This window comes from Mesoplodon mirus (genome assembly GCF_964341445.2).
Source record: "Mesoplodon mirus genome assembly, chromosome: 1".
Classification (NCBI taxonomy): domain Eukaryota; kingdom Metazoa; phylum Chordata; class Mammalia; order Artiodactyla; family Ziphiidae; genus Mesoplodon; species Mesoplodon mirus.
In genome coordinates, this window is record NC_138976.1 from 7,248,573 (window position 1) to 7,261,758 (window position 13,186).

Here is a 13,186-nt window from a genome sequence, read left to right on the forward strand (position 1 = left end):
GATAGACACACAGTGGCATATCCATACAACGAATAGTATCCGGCAGTAAAAAGAAATGAGTTATCGGGGACTTCCCTGGTGGTGGAGTGGTTAAGACTCCATACTCCCAATGCAGGGGGCGCGGATTCAATCCCTGCTCAGGGAACTAGATCCCACATGCATGTTGCAACTAAGAGTTCGCATGACACAACTAAGGAGCCGGCGAGCCGCAACTAAGACCTGGCGCAACCAAATAAATGAATAAATATAAATAAATTTTTAAAAATTATATCTTCAGGGCCTCCCTGGTGGCGCAGTGGTTGAGAGTCCGCCTGCCGATGCAGGGGATACGGGTTCGTGCCCCGGTCTGGGAGGATCCCATATGCCGCGGAGCGGCTGGGCCCGTGAGCCATGGCCGCTGAGCCTGTGCGTCCGGAGCCTGTGCTCCGCAACGGGAGAGGCCACAACAGTGAGAGGCCCGCGTACAGCAAAAAAAAAAAAAAAAAAAAAAAAAAATTATATCTTCAACCTACTATTAAAAAAAGAAAAAGAAATGAGCTATCAAGACATTAGAAGATATGGAGGTGATCTCGGAGAGACAGCAGTGAGATCTTAGTTCCCTGCCCAGGAATTGAACCTGCGTAGCCCGGATGAAAACCAGGAATCCTAGCCACTAGAGCACCAGGGGCTAGAGGCTAGAAGCAAAGTGGCCCTGGCTCTTTCCCCCATTTGAGAGCAAGAATGTTTCAAGGAGGCAAAAACTGTAAAAAACAGGTACAACGTTTATTATTAGAGACACAGCAGTATGGGAGAGCACACAGAGAAACAGTTGATTTATTGAAGTCGAAGCTAGGCAGAAATACCCAGAGAGAAAGGGTGTGGGCATCCTTTCTAATGAGGAGGAGCGGAGTAAAGAGGTGATTTAAATCACTTATATAGGACAGTTCTTCCTGGTCTTTGTTTACCTTTGGCCAATTATCTCCTTTCTTTTTTCACACATGACTGGTCCTAGGACCCTCCCCAAGCTGCGTGTGCAACTTTTTGCTAAGATGGATTCCACCGCAGAGGCCTGTGGGTGTATGTCCACACTTATGGGGTGGTGCCCCCTCCCTTTTTGACCCTCAAGGAGCCTTCCTGCACATGTCCAGACAGGGAAGTCTTCCTTGACCTCAGGAGTGGTCATCTTATCTCTTTACTTCAGCAGAGCTCAGCTTCTGCCACTAGCTTTGTCCTAGGAGCGTTTGGGTGAGAACAGAGCTTCAGTGTTACTCCACTTGACAAACCCCAGCTGTCCAGCCCAGGGGCCCATCTATCTCCTACTTTAGAGGAACTTTAAATGCATGTTGCTTAGTGAAAGAAGGGAGTCTGAAAAGGCTGCATACTGTCTGATTCCAACTATATGACATTCTGGAAAAGGCAAAACTATAGGGACAGTAAAAATGATCAGGGTCCCCGTGGTTACCAGGGGCTCGAGGGGTGGGGGAGGTAGGTGGAGCACAGAGGATTTTTCGGGCAGTGAATCAATTTTGTATGATACTGTAATGGTAGATATATGACGTTATGCATTTGTCAAAACTCTTAGAATGTACAACACAAAGAGTGAACCCTAATGTAAACTATGAACAATGCATCAATATTGGTTCATCAGCTATAACAAATGTACACATTAACACATGTGAACAACAGAAACTGAGTGGGGGTTATGTGGGAACTCTGTACTATCTGTTCAATTTTCGGTAAACCTAAATCTGCTCTAAAAAAGTAAAGTCTGATAATTAAAAGAGAGTAAATGAACGAATCTATAAAATAATTGGATTAAATTATTGCCAGCTCTGAATCACACTCCAGCTCTGTGCCTCAGGGTCCCCATGTGTAAAACCAAGCTGAGGTTTGAGTTTCGCGCCCGACGGGAGGAGAGAGGGTAGCTCTCCTATCGTCCAAGGGTTCAGGAGAGAACCCGATACCGTGCGCCTTTGGACACCCAGGCCTGCGATGAGCCCCGCCCACCCCCGGGAGCCCGCCCCCAGGAGCCAGTCCTAGGCCCACACGCTCCCTCAGCCCCGCGCATAGGCCGCGCCCTCGCACGCCATTGGCTCTCCGATTGGACGGCTCGGAGGAGGTGTTGGCGGAAGGGGTGAGTCTGATTGGCTGGGCGGGGCCGACGGTGTGCGAGGAACATGGCGGAGCGCGGGAGGAAGCGGCCCTGTGGCCCGGTAGGTGGAGGGATGTGGGATCCCGCGGCAGGGCGCGGGGTGGAGGCAAGAGAAAGAGCCGCTTGGGGGCCCGTGGCGGGGCCTGGCCGTACCTCTAGCTCCCTGCTCGTCGCTGCTCCGCGGCCCGAGTCCCCGAGGTGCCGCATGCTCATGGCCTCAAGCACCCCTGTCCAGATGAGAACCGGAGGTGGGAGCCGGGGTTCGAGTCAGAGCCGGGATTGCGTTGGGTAACTCATTGCCCGGGGCCCGGATTCAGAAGACCGGACCCGGCTCGGAATCCCGAGCCCTTTCGTGGCGTATCTCTTCTGACACCAGGGCGACAGTGGGCAGGTCCTGTCCCCCTGAACCTGTTTCCTCTTCTCTCCAGTGGGAACTCATTAAACAATTTATTGAATGCTTACTGTGTGCCAGGTGTGGTCTCAGGCACTGGGGGTACGACAGGTCCCTGCCCTCCTGACGCTCTCTCTGGGCAGCAGGAGTGTGGCGGGGGGGGGGGAGGGTTCCCTCACCACCCCCATTTAAAGAGAGGGGACAGCTGTGGAGCAGCAAGTGGGACCTCCTCTCAGGTGTGACCATTCAGCCTCACTCCTATATCTCCTCCCACCCCTACTCCAGGGTGAACATGGCCAGAGGGTGGAGTGGCGAAAATGGAAGCAACAGAGTAAGTAAGGGACCGGGGCGGTGGGCTCAGATGGGGAGCTGAGCGTCTGTGCTCACCTCTCCCCAAGGCCACTCCATCAGTGCACAGCTGAATCTTGGGGAAACGCCACCAGATTTGTCCCCTCTAGGTCCCACAGTACCCAAAATGGGGAGGAAGGGGCCAGAAGCCCTGGGAGGCTCCTTTGGCTGCCGTCTCAGCAGCACTGGAGAGCCCAGGCTGACCCTACTGAGAGGACATCACCTCCTGGACTGCTCCAAGTCCTCCTCACCGCCAAGTCCCTCTTCCCTCCACCAATCGGGATGTCCTCTTATCCAGAAAAAGAGGAGAAAAAGAAGTGGAAGGATCTCAAGATGATGAAAAAACTGGAGCGGCAGCGAGTGCAGGAGGAACAGGCAAAGCGACAGCAGGAGGAGGAGGCAGCTGCCCAGAGGGAGGACCAGGGTGAGCAAGCTGGGTCCTGGGTAGGGCAGAGAATGCTATAGCTGGAGGGGCCCTTAGGGGCCAGTGGGTCCAGACATCTTGTTCTGATGGAGAAAATGAGGCTCAGAGAATGGGAGGGACCCAGAAAACGGAGTCCTAACTTCCTACCTAGGTAGATTTCGATTCTGTGGAGGGTAAGCATCATATATCATCACTTTATGCCTCTAGAACCTCATCATTGTAATGACAATTAATTAATTTATTTTTTTTTGGCGGTATGCGGGCCTCTCACTGTTGTGGCCTCTCCCATTGCGGAGCACAGGCTCCGGACGCGCAGGCTCAGCAACCATGGCTCACGGGCCTAGTTGCTCCACGGCATGTGGGATCTTCCCGGACCGGGGCACGAACCTGTGTCCCCTGCATCGGCAGGCAGACTCTCAACCACTGCACCACCAGGGAAGCCCCCGACAGTTAATTTTTTACTTTTTTATTGATCACTGTGTGCTTTAATTCCACTTTTCATTTAATTATTTTGATTTCATAATAAGGATGTCTCTTTTTTCTCATTAAATAATACATGCTCAAAACTCCCCAAACAATACAGAAAACGATAAAGAAAGGAGAAATCCAGCAAACATTGCAGTTAACGTTTCTCCAGCTATGTGAACACCCACTTATATACAGGTAGGGAGGTGTCTAGATACAGTTTTACAGAAGTGAGACTGCTTCATCCACGCACGTCTGGAGCTGTGTTTTCTCATCCCACATTGTGTCCTGGATGTCCTTCCGTGTTCGTACATTTGGATCTACCCTAACAAGTTGTATCTTTCCTCCTCGGCCAGACCCAAAGTTCTGGAGGGTCAGGGGGCCATATTGTACCCTGTAAGCCCAGTGGTTACCAGCGATGATGGTGACAGTGGGGACAGAAACTGAGCATGTCAGCTATCTGACACCGGGAAAGCCCTTTATCTCCTGTGGCTCCCTTTGGACGACTCTGGGAGGGAAAGTGTGGTGGTCCCTCTGAAGCCAGCTGTCCTTCCTTTTGTGTGACCTTGGGTCACATCTTTGACCTCTGTGGGCTGAAGGTTCCCCACCTCTCAATTGGGATCATGGTAGTACCTACTTTCCTAGGGTTACTGGTTAAATGTGCACATATAAAAGGCACTAAGAATAAATATTGACTCATTATCATCCCTATTTGACGCCTGGAGAACTGAGGCAGTGGCGGGCAGAGGACATGAGTATAGGTCAGTTCTTCTAACCGCTCCCTTGCCTTGCCCAGTGCTATGCCCTTCTTACGGGAGTCCTGGAGACGTCTGAGTCCATTTTCGTCCTGGGGAGATTGAGGCCCAGAGAGGGGAGTCGGATCTCTGCTGCTTAGCTCAAAATTCCTCACAGTAGGAAAATTCTCTAACTCTGGGCCCTGGGATTAGAGCAAAGGAGGGGAGGGTGGCCCTGGCCTCTCTGGCTGACCATAAACACCCCTGTCGTGCCCAGGGCGGCACTACACCCTGAGCGTGGCCCTTCCGGGCTCCATCCTGGACAACGCACAGTCGCCCGAGCTTCGCACCTACCTGGCCGGCCAGATTGCTAGAGCCTGCACCATCTTCTGCGTGGATGAGATTGTGGTGTTTGATGAAGAGGGCCAAGATGCCAAGTGAGGGGCCATCCGGCGGGTCCCGGGGCTCAGGGAGAAGGGAGGGGCTGCCAGGATTGGCTGGGCTTCCCTTTTTTCCCTGCCTACTTGCCTGGGCTGAGAATCCTGTCTGAATGCCCCCATTGTAACCCTGGCGGGTCGAGTTGCAAAGCAGGGGCGCTGCAGAGGTCCTACTGGGGGGAGGAGCTCTTGAAGGAAACCCGGTGGGCTTGAGCCCTATCTTTCTCTCTCCAGGACTGTGGAGGGGGAATTCAGGGGAGTCGGCAAGAAGGGGCAGGCCTGCGTGCAGCTGGCCCGGATCCTGCAGTACCTGGAGTGTCCACAGTAAGGGCGTGAAGGACAGACTTGCCAGAGCATGTGGGAGGGGTGGTCCCGGTGCAGGTCGGATGGGAGGTGGCCTCCCTGAGATCTGCGTCCTTTCCTAGGTACCTAAGAAAAGCATTCTTCCCCAAGCATCAGGATCTACAGTTTGCAGGTAAGGCTGGGGGAGCCTGAACCGCATTTCCCATGGATCATCCCCCAGACCCTGAGAAATCATAGTACAGTTGGGAAAGCGAGCCCAGGCAGGGCAAGGCCTGTGGCTGGTGGTTGGCAGAGCTGGAACCTGAACCCGGGTTCCCAGCCTTACCTTCCACCCCTCCGCGTGCCTCTGCACCTCCCAGAATCTTCCTGGCCCTCCCCAACCACAGGGCTCCTAAATCCCTTGGACAGCCCTCACCACATGCGTCAGGATGAGGAATCCGAGTTCCGAGAGGGCGTCGTGGTGGACCGGCCCACCCGGCCGGGCCAGGGCTCCTTTGTCAACTGTGGCATGAAGAAGGTAGGAATTGGAGGGTGGGTCGAGACACGTTTCCCAGACACACCCTGGCTACGGAGGGCACATGGGTGGGGAGCCCTGGCCCCAGGCATCTCTGCCTGCCAGTCCCCCATTGATGCAGATTTGGGCCAGAGAAGTGCCTAAAATGGGGCTCAACAGATAAAGCCAGGAGCAAAATTTACTGTTTTAGAAAAATCAAATCAACAAGATAGTCCTTATACGAAAAACAAACCAAAACGAAACCCGGGAAAATCAAGTTCACAATGCCTCTGGGGCTGTTCCAGGGTGCTGCCAAGCCGGGGATCGGAGCATTCATTTGCCGCCTCTTAATCCTAAGTCTCCTAGAGAAGGAGGCAGAAACATTTAAACAGATGAGGATCCCCTCCCCTCAAAAAGAACAGATCTGAGATAACTGGCTAAAAACGGAACAGGATGACCCAGACCCAGATGAAGGGAGAAATGAATGTGAAGCCCTCAAAAGAGAAAGTGTCCCATCCTGAATTCAAAACTGGGACAAGGGAATTCCCTCATAGTCCAGTGATTGGGACTCCACGCTTTCACTGCCGAGGGCGTGGGTCCAATCCCTGGTCAGGTAACTGAGATTCCACAAGCCATGCAGTGAGGGGGGTGGGGGGGACTAAAATTGGGACAAAACACAAACATCAAGTGTCCTTCCTCACAGGCTCCCATGTAGTCAGCATTTACTTCATGCCAGGCCCTGTGCGGTGTAACAATAGCTATTATTTATGGAACATCTTCTGTTTGACAGATTAGGACACTAAGGCTCAGAGGGGTTAAGTGACCACTCAAACTGCTATAGCTAGTAAGTGGCATAGCCACCAAAATGCAAGAAACTGGGATTTCATCTACTCATGAAATACTTCCTACTCTGTGCCAGGCCTGGACCAGTGTCTTGCAGTAGTCGTTTTGCAAGAATGGTCTCTTGGACTTCCCTGGTGGCGCAGTGGTTAAGAATCCACCTGCCAATGCAGGGGACACGGGTTCGAGCCCTGCTCCAGGAAGATCCTACATGCCGCGGAGCAACTAAGCCCGTGTGCCACAACTACTGAGCCTGAGCTCTAGACCCCCAAGAGCCACAACTACTGAGCCTGAGCGCCACAACTACTGAAGCCCGCGCGCCTAGAGCCCGTGCTCCACAACCAGAGAAGCCACTGCAATGAGAAGCCCGTGAACCGCAACGAAGAGTAGCCCCGGCTCGCTACAACTAGAGAAAGCCCGTGCGCAGCAACAAAGACCCAACGCAGCCAAAATTAATTAATTAATTAATTAATAATAAAAAAGAATGGTCTCTGTGAGCAGGTCTGGCCCAGGTGCTGGGGAGCGGGGCTCGAAGGGTGACCTGGACCCCTGAGGTGCCCCCGTGTCTGGGAGAGCAGTGACCCCCGCTCTCCTGCGGGGAACAGCACCATTTTCTTCTGGCTTCTTCCCAGGAGGTGAAGATCGACAAGCACTTGGAGCCTGGACTCCGGGTGACAGTGCGGCTGAACCAGCAGCAGCTCCCAGGTACCCTAAAGCGTCCCCAGCCTGGCCATCCTGCGGGCTCGGAGCCACTTTCTTGTCCCCGTGCCCCGTCTTCACAGCCTGTCTGCTTCCCCTCCAGAAAGCAAGACCTACCGTGGAAAAGTCGTGTCGTCACAGGACCCTCGCACCAAAGCTGGTCTCTACTGGGGCTACACGGTCCGCCTGGCCTCCTGCCTCAGTAAGGACAGAGCTTCCTCCTGTGAATATCCGTCCTCTCTCTCTGGGAGGCCACAGAGAGCCTTGCTTGACCCAAAAGTCAGACCGGGGTCCTAACCCTACTCACTTGCCGTGTGACTTGGGCAAGTGCCTTTTCTTCTCTGGGCCTTGGTCTCCTTGAGTGCACTGCCTGGAATGCTTTTAAGGACTTCTGAGGAAAAGCATCTTTAATAATGTCTGCCATGGGGTTGGGAATGGGGGCAAAAGAGCCAGATAAGTCAGAGGTCCACTACTTGCTTTTGGAGCTCCTTCCTCCCCACCCTCTGCTTTGTCTCCCCAAGCTGGTACACGCACGGTCTCTGCCTGTTCCATCGCTGACTTCCCAGCAAGAGTGAGGGGCCTGGCCGTGGCTCTCTTACCTAAACCACGCCCCCCAACACGCACGCGCAGCCAAGTGGCAGTGGCTTGTGGGGAACAGAGTCCCCAGTGAGCTGGCCTCCCCCCCAGGTGCTGTGTTTGCTGAGGCCCCCTTCCAGGACGGCTATGACCTGACCATTGGGACATCAGAGCGAGGCTCAGACGTGGCCTCCGCCCAGCTTCCCAACTTCAGGTGGGTCCAGCCAGGGGAGAAGGAACGGAGCAGGGGACAGGACTGGTGGGGGCAGAGCTCTACGGACCGGGCCCCTGCGCATATGGGGGGCTGAGAGCCCTGGGGGCTGCACTCAGTGGGCCTTGATGGGCAGTCAGTGACCCCCCTCCTGTGGGCGCCAGGCACGCCCTCGTGGTGTTTGGGGGCCTCCAAGGGCTGGAAGCTGGAGTGGATGCTGACCCCAACCTAGAGGTGGCTGAGCCCAGTGTCCTCTTCGATCGGTACGTCAACACTTGCCCCAACCAGGGCAGCCGCACCATCCGCACCGAGGTGAGCCCGCCCGCCTCCCCGACCTCCAGGCCCAGCCTGCTCACCACCAGCAGGGGCCGGAGCCTCGGGGTCCGTCCAAAGGGGGGCATTGCAACCCTCTCCCTGTCCCCCACTCTGCCCAGGGCTGCCCTGAGCCAGCCTCCTCTAGGCCTCCTCGCCCCCTTTGGCCTCTCACCACAGCAGAACTGCAGCAGGGACAAGTTGAGAGTGAGCTGGGAGTTGGGAATCCTGGGTGCTGGTGCCCATCCAGCTCCTCCAGGAGCACCTGGCTGACCCAGGAGACCCCCACCCATCCCTGCTCTAGGCCTGTTCCCTTAGCTATACGAGCCGTGTTCCACTTCCCTGTGTCTGACCCTGGTGGGCAGGGCAGCCCTCCTCTCTGGCACCTCCGTCCCACGGGGGACAGGATGCGACCAGCTCTGAGAGCTTTCCACCTGGGCAGCCACTTCTGAGGGCAGCACAGAACGCTGTACCTGTGGGCACTTCCTGGGGGAAGGTGCCACTGCTTCCACTGGTCTCAAAGGGTGGTGACCAAACAGGTGGACAGCCTCAGTCTACCTGTCCCTGAGAGCCCTACCAGGGCCAGGTGTCGCACGCTTGCCAGCCACAGCCTCCCAGCAGGAATCCCTGCTCCCACCCTTCTGACACCTGTACAGAGGACCCTCCTGCCCGTAACTTCCCCCTCCCCCTCCCCGACGCTGGGAGGCAGCTATTACTATCATCCCCATTTTACAGAGGGGGATACTGAGAAGCTGAGAGGTGAGGCCCTTTCCTGGCCAGTGACAGATCTGCAGGATGAAGCTGGGCCTGTGCTTCACAACCCCCCCCCCCAGGCCCTGCTGAGGGCAGCATACCCCAAGGGGCTGGGTCCTGGGCAGTGGGGCACCTGCTAGCCTCCCAGGCCCCAGCCTGTTGCTGCGCTTCTCTTCCAGGAAGCCATCCTCATCTCCCTGGCTGCCCTGCAGCCTGGCCTCACCCACGCGGGTGCCCGGCCCAGCTGAAGGTTCTGTCGGGCCCAAGATGGCACAGAAGCAGTGGTGAAGCCAGAGGTTCCCACGGGTCACCTGGGACAGACACACCTAAGACGTGTCTCTAAAAACAAACACCTTTAATTCGACCCAGTCCCCCCGACCCCCCAGTCTGGCTGGGGCTGCCCTTACGTGCTGCCTGCAGTGATGGCCTTAAGGCTGCCTGTCCGTGCCAGGATATTTGGCACAAACAGCAGCCCCGAGGCCCGCTCGATGCTCTCGATGGGCACCAGGAAGCGCTCCAGCGGGACTGCCTCATCCACAGGCGCGTTGGGCAGCACATAGGAGCGGAGTTCGATCTGCCCGCCGGCTGCCTCCAGGATCAGCACTTTGAAGAAGTGGGTGGGCACCGCCACGCGGTTCTTGCCAATTACCTGGTACTTCACATAGGACTTCCCATCAGCCTCCGTCCTGTGGGCAGACCCAGGCACACATGGCCTTTTAGGGCTCCTGGGGGGCTTGGGCAGACCCAAGGCCACCGCCTCCAGGAAGCCTTCCCTGACCCAACCTCCAGCTTGTGTCAACCTGCAGGACCACCCCTCCACATGAGGCTTCTTTGCCCTGCTTGGCTCCCCCAGGAGGCTGGGAGCTCCCTGCAGGGTAGAGACTCACTCCTCCCCTGTTTTCTTCATGTCCAACACTGGGTCAGGCAGAGTGGGTGGTGGCAATAAACGCTGCAGAAAGAATCAGGCCTTCATTCACATTCATCCGTGTGGACCCTTGATTACTGTCTGTCTCTCCCTGTGGAGGGTGGGCACCAAATGGGCAGGGCTGTGGCAGCGGAATTCCCAGCACCAGCACAGGGCCTAGGGCAGAGCAGGTGCCCCGAGCACTGGATGGATGACTTCAGGCTAAGCCTCCACGGCGTCCGCTCCATTTCAGCAGGCCAGAGGAGGCACTTGCTAATTAAAATACATCAGTGTCCCAGCCAGCGCCTCAGCAGGCCCGTGCTGAGCCCTTACTACGGTGACATCCACCATCCCGCTTTGTCCCTTAAACAACCACGTGGTAGCTAATGGGTATTATCCCCATTTTACAGGAGAGGATGTTGAGTTCATTTGCCCACAGCACCCAGAAACGAGGTGACGGGGCCTGGATTCCATCCCAGGCAGAGCCAGCTGTTTGGCCACAACCTCTAGCCTCACTCATCCCAGTCCTCAGCAGGCTAGAAAAATCACCAAGCAAGCTCAGAAGAGCTCAGTCCCTTCTACCTGGGAGGCCGGGCTGCAGAGGGACAAGAGTAAAGGCTCAGGGTCAGGGAGATGGAGTTCAAACCTGGCTCCAGGGGAAGCATAGGGGAAGGCTGCTCCAAGCAGGGGAGACCGAAGATGAGAGCCTAGTGCAAGGGTTTCTACACAAGCAGAACACAGAGTCAGGTGGACATGAAAAGAGATGACACAGGAGAGAGGAACAGGGCAGACTCAGGGCCTGGTGCCCGCGGGCAGAGGAGATGTCTAGGTGGGTACTCCAAAGGTCTCTGGGGAGTAGAACTAGGGGGCCCGAGACAGGGAACGGACAGACTTGCCAAGAAACCAGATGAGTGGGGACCTGGCGGTGTGGACACAGAGCCTGGGGGGAGCCTGGACGGGATGACTGGTAGGTGCTGGTGTCCCCAGGCCCCCCAGCTCTAGCCTTACCTGGGCAGGAAGAGGGGCCCCGTGCAGACATAGACATTTTGGTAGGTGCGGGTCAGGTTGCGGCTGTACTTTTCCAGGTTGTTCCAGGCATTCTGGTTGAGGTGGGGCACCTGCCAGGAGAAGTGGGCTTCAGTGAGACTGGCTGGGACACTTGCAGTCAGAGGGCTGCCCCAGGCCCTGAGGGGCTGGCACTGGCATGGAGCCAGAAAGTTCCAGCGGGGGTTGGGGGGGTGGGAACAAGCAGGCGGAGGAAACAGGTTCATGGAAGGAGAGTCACTTAGCCTACATAGTCACGAGGGTGGGGCCCGGATAGAGCTCAGGGAGGTGCTACTTTCGTCCAGCTAGAGTGGGAGAACTAGCATCCCAGGTCTCAAAACTGTTTCTCAGCTCCAAAGAGCCATACGAAGGAAAGGAGCAAACCTCCCAGAGAGAAACAGGCCTGCCCCCTGCCCCCAGGGGCTCGTGGGAAGACCAGCTCTCCCAACCATCTCTCCTTTCCTTTTCCTAGTCTGAACCGCATGCAGAGCTCAGCGGGGAAGGTCAGGAATCTGCTCCTGACTCCACCACTTGAGCTCTCCAGTCCTCAGCACAGCGTCTAGTCAAATGGGTAGGGGACTGTGCTCCTGGGTGAGCACAGTCAGGTCAGAGAGGCTGGGACCTCACAAGCCTCACTCAGAGCCTGACATCCGTCTCCAAGTGGGTGTCAGGCCCTGGTGGGAACGGGGCTAGAGGTAGGGCGGCTAGTCCAGGCGCACAGAGACTGCTACTAACAGCCACTGCGTGCAGCTATCCTTCCTTTTACCCCTGGAAGGAAGGCAGGGTAGGACAATGGCTGAAAGCTCAGGGTCCTCTAGGCAGACTGCCTGGGTCTCCTCCCACTGTGACACTGTGCCAGTCACTTTGTCTCTCCGAGAATCACTTCCCTCATTATAGCTGGTATTTACTGAATGCTTGCCGTGGGCCAGAAAGTGTGCTCAGTACTTTTACGTGCATGGTGTCCTCAGTTCCTCAGCGCCTCTGCACGAGGTAGGTGGATAACAGTTTTATCCCCATTTTACAGACAAGGAAACTGAAGATCAGGGAGGCGCCCGGGGGCCCTCGGTTAAGATCAGAGTGCACAGTGGGTGCTCAGCGCCCCACCGCTCCGTCCCTTCCGCCTGCGGCGCGCGGTGTGTTTAGCCAGGCGCCTGGCGTAGAGCGCGCACTCGGCAGCTTTCCCATCTGCAGAGGAGCAAATCGAGGCTCAGAGGAGAGCGGTGGCCTCGCCTTCCGCCGCCGGGGAAGGGGGCGCAGGCGATACCTGGGGCGCGATGTTGCTCAGGTAGAAGGTGTCGTCCATGGCCTTCTGGCTCCAGCGGTGGTTGGCGGCGGCGGCGAGATGGCCGCGGTCGAAGCCGCTGCCCCCGTAGTCGGCGTTGGTGGCGCGGTGATACGCATGCACCGAGTCGTCCTCGTGGAAGTCGCAGGAGCGGCGGTCGCCGTCGCCGCGGAGACTCTCAGGCCGCAGATGCTCGACCACCCAGAGCGCGCCGCGGGTGCGCGGGTCGTAACACAGCATGTACGACTCGCGGCTCTTGAGCTGCGCCACCCCGGGCAGCCCGTACTTCGCCAACTCGCCGGAGCTGCCGACCGTCGGAGCCCCGGGCACGGCGGGAAGCCCGGCCGCCGCCGCCACAGGCAGCACGGGCAGCCGGCTCAGCAGCCCCGGCACCGCCCGTGCGTCCGCCCGCCGCCGCCGCCAGCCCTCGGCGGCTGCACCCAGCCCCGCGCCCAGCGCCAGGGTCAAGCCGCCCCGAAGCAACTGCTTGGCCATGGATTGTGGCCGGAGCGCGGATGGAGAGCGGTCCGCGGAGAGGAAGGAAAGCCTCGACCTCACGCCTCCGAACCGGGAGGCTCTGAAAGGGGCCGCACAGGCCTGCGGGGCCCACCGCGAGGATAGCGCCCAGTGGGGGCGTGAGACAGCGGAACGCGAGTCTCTTCCACTCCCGAACGCTCCAAAGTATTACTATTATACTCTCAAGGCCAACAGTAGGGGTCAGGACCGGCCCAACTGGACCTCCCGGCGCCCTTCCTTTGCCCTTGTAAGATTGGGCGCTGAGTGGGCGTGGCATCGCTGCCGCGGTTTGTAATTGGCTGCCCCCAGAACCGGCTCCGCCC

The 13,186-nt window shown here is 57.1% G+C and overlaps 2 protein-coding genes across 2 annotated transcripts; one reads left to right on the plus strand and one right to left on the minus strand.

Annotated features, from left to right (window-relative positions):
- Positions 1–325: 325 nt before the first annotated feature.
- On the plus strand, positions 326–9,405 carry SPOUT1 (SPOUT domain containing methyltransferase 1; the record flags this gene model as incomplete). Its single annotated transcript, XM_082614692.1, is given in 13 exon segments — positions 326–2,192; positions 2,808–2,853; positions 3,169–3,294; positions 4,771–4,930; positions 5,165–5,254; positions 5,356–5,405; positions 5,620–5,750; positions 7,199–7,271; positions 7,369–7,467; positions 7,953–8,055; positions 8,217–8,364; positions 9,297–9,353; positions 9,355–9,405. Coding segments are annotated over 13 exon segments (1,170 nt in total). The 5' UTR covers positions 326–2,156.
- A 115-nt stretch (positions 9,406–9,520) lies between these two features.
- Positions 9,521–13,022, minus strand: ENDOG (endonuclease G; the record flags this gene model as incomplete). The annotated part of the gene is made up of 3 exons (XM_082614706.1): positions 12,330–13,022; positions 11,030–11,139; positions 9,521–9,803 (listed from the first exon to the last, which is right to left on the minus strand). The coding sequence occupies exons 1-3, from the start codon at positions 12,840–12,842 to the stop codon at positions 9,521–9,523; spliced, it is 906 nt and encodes a 301-aa protein (XP_082470832.1). The 5' UTR covers positions 12,843–13,022.
- Positions 13,023–13,186: the final 164 nt, after the last annotated feature.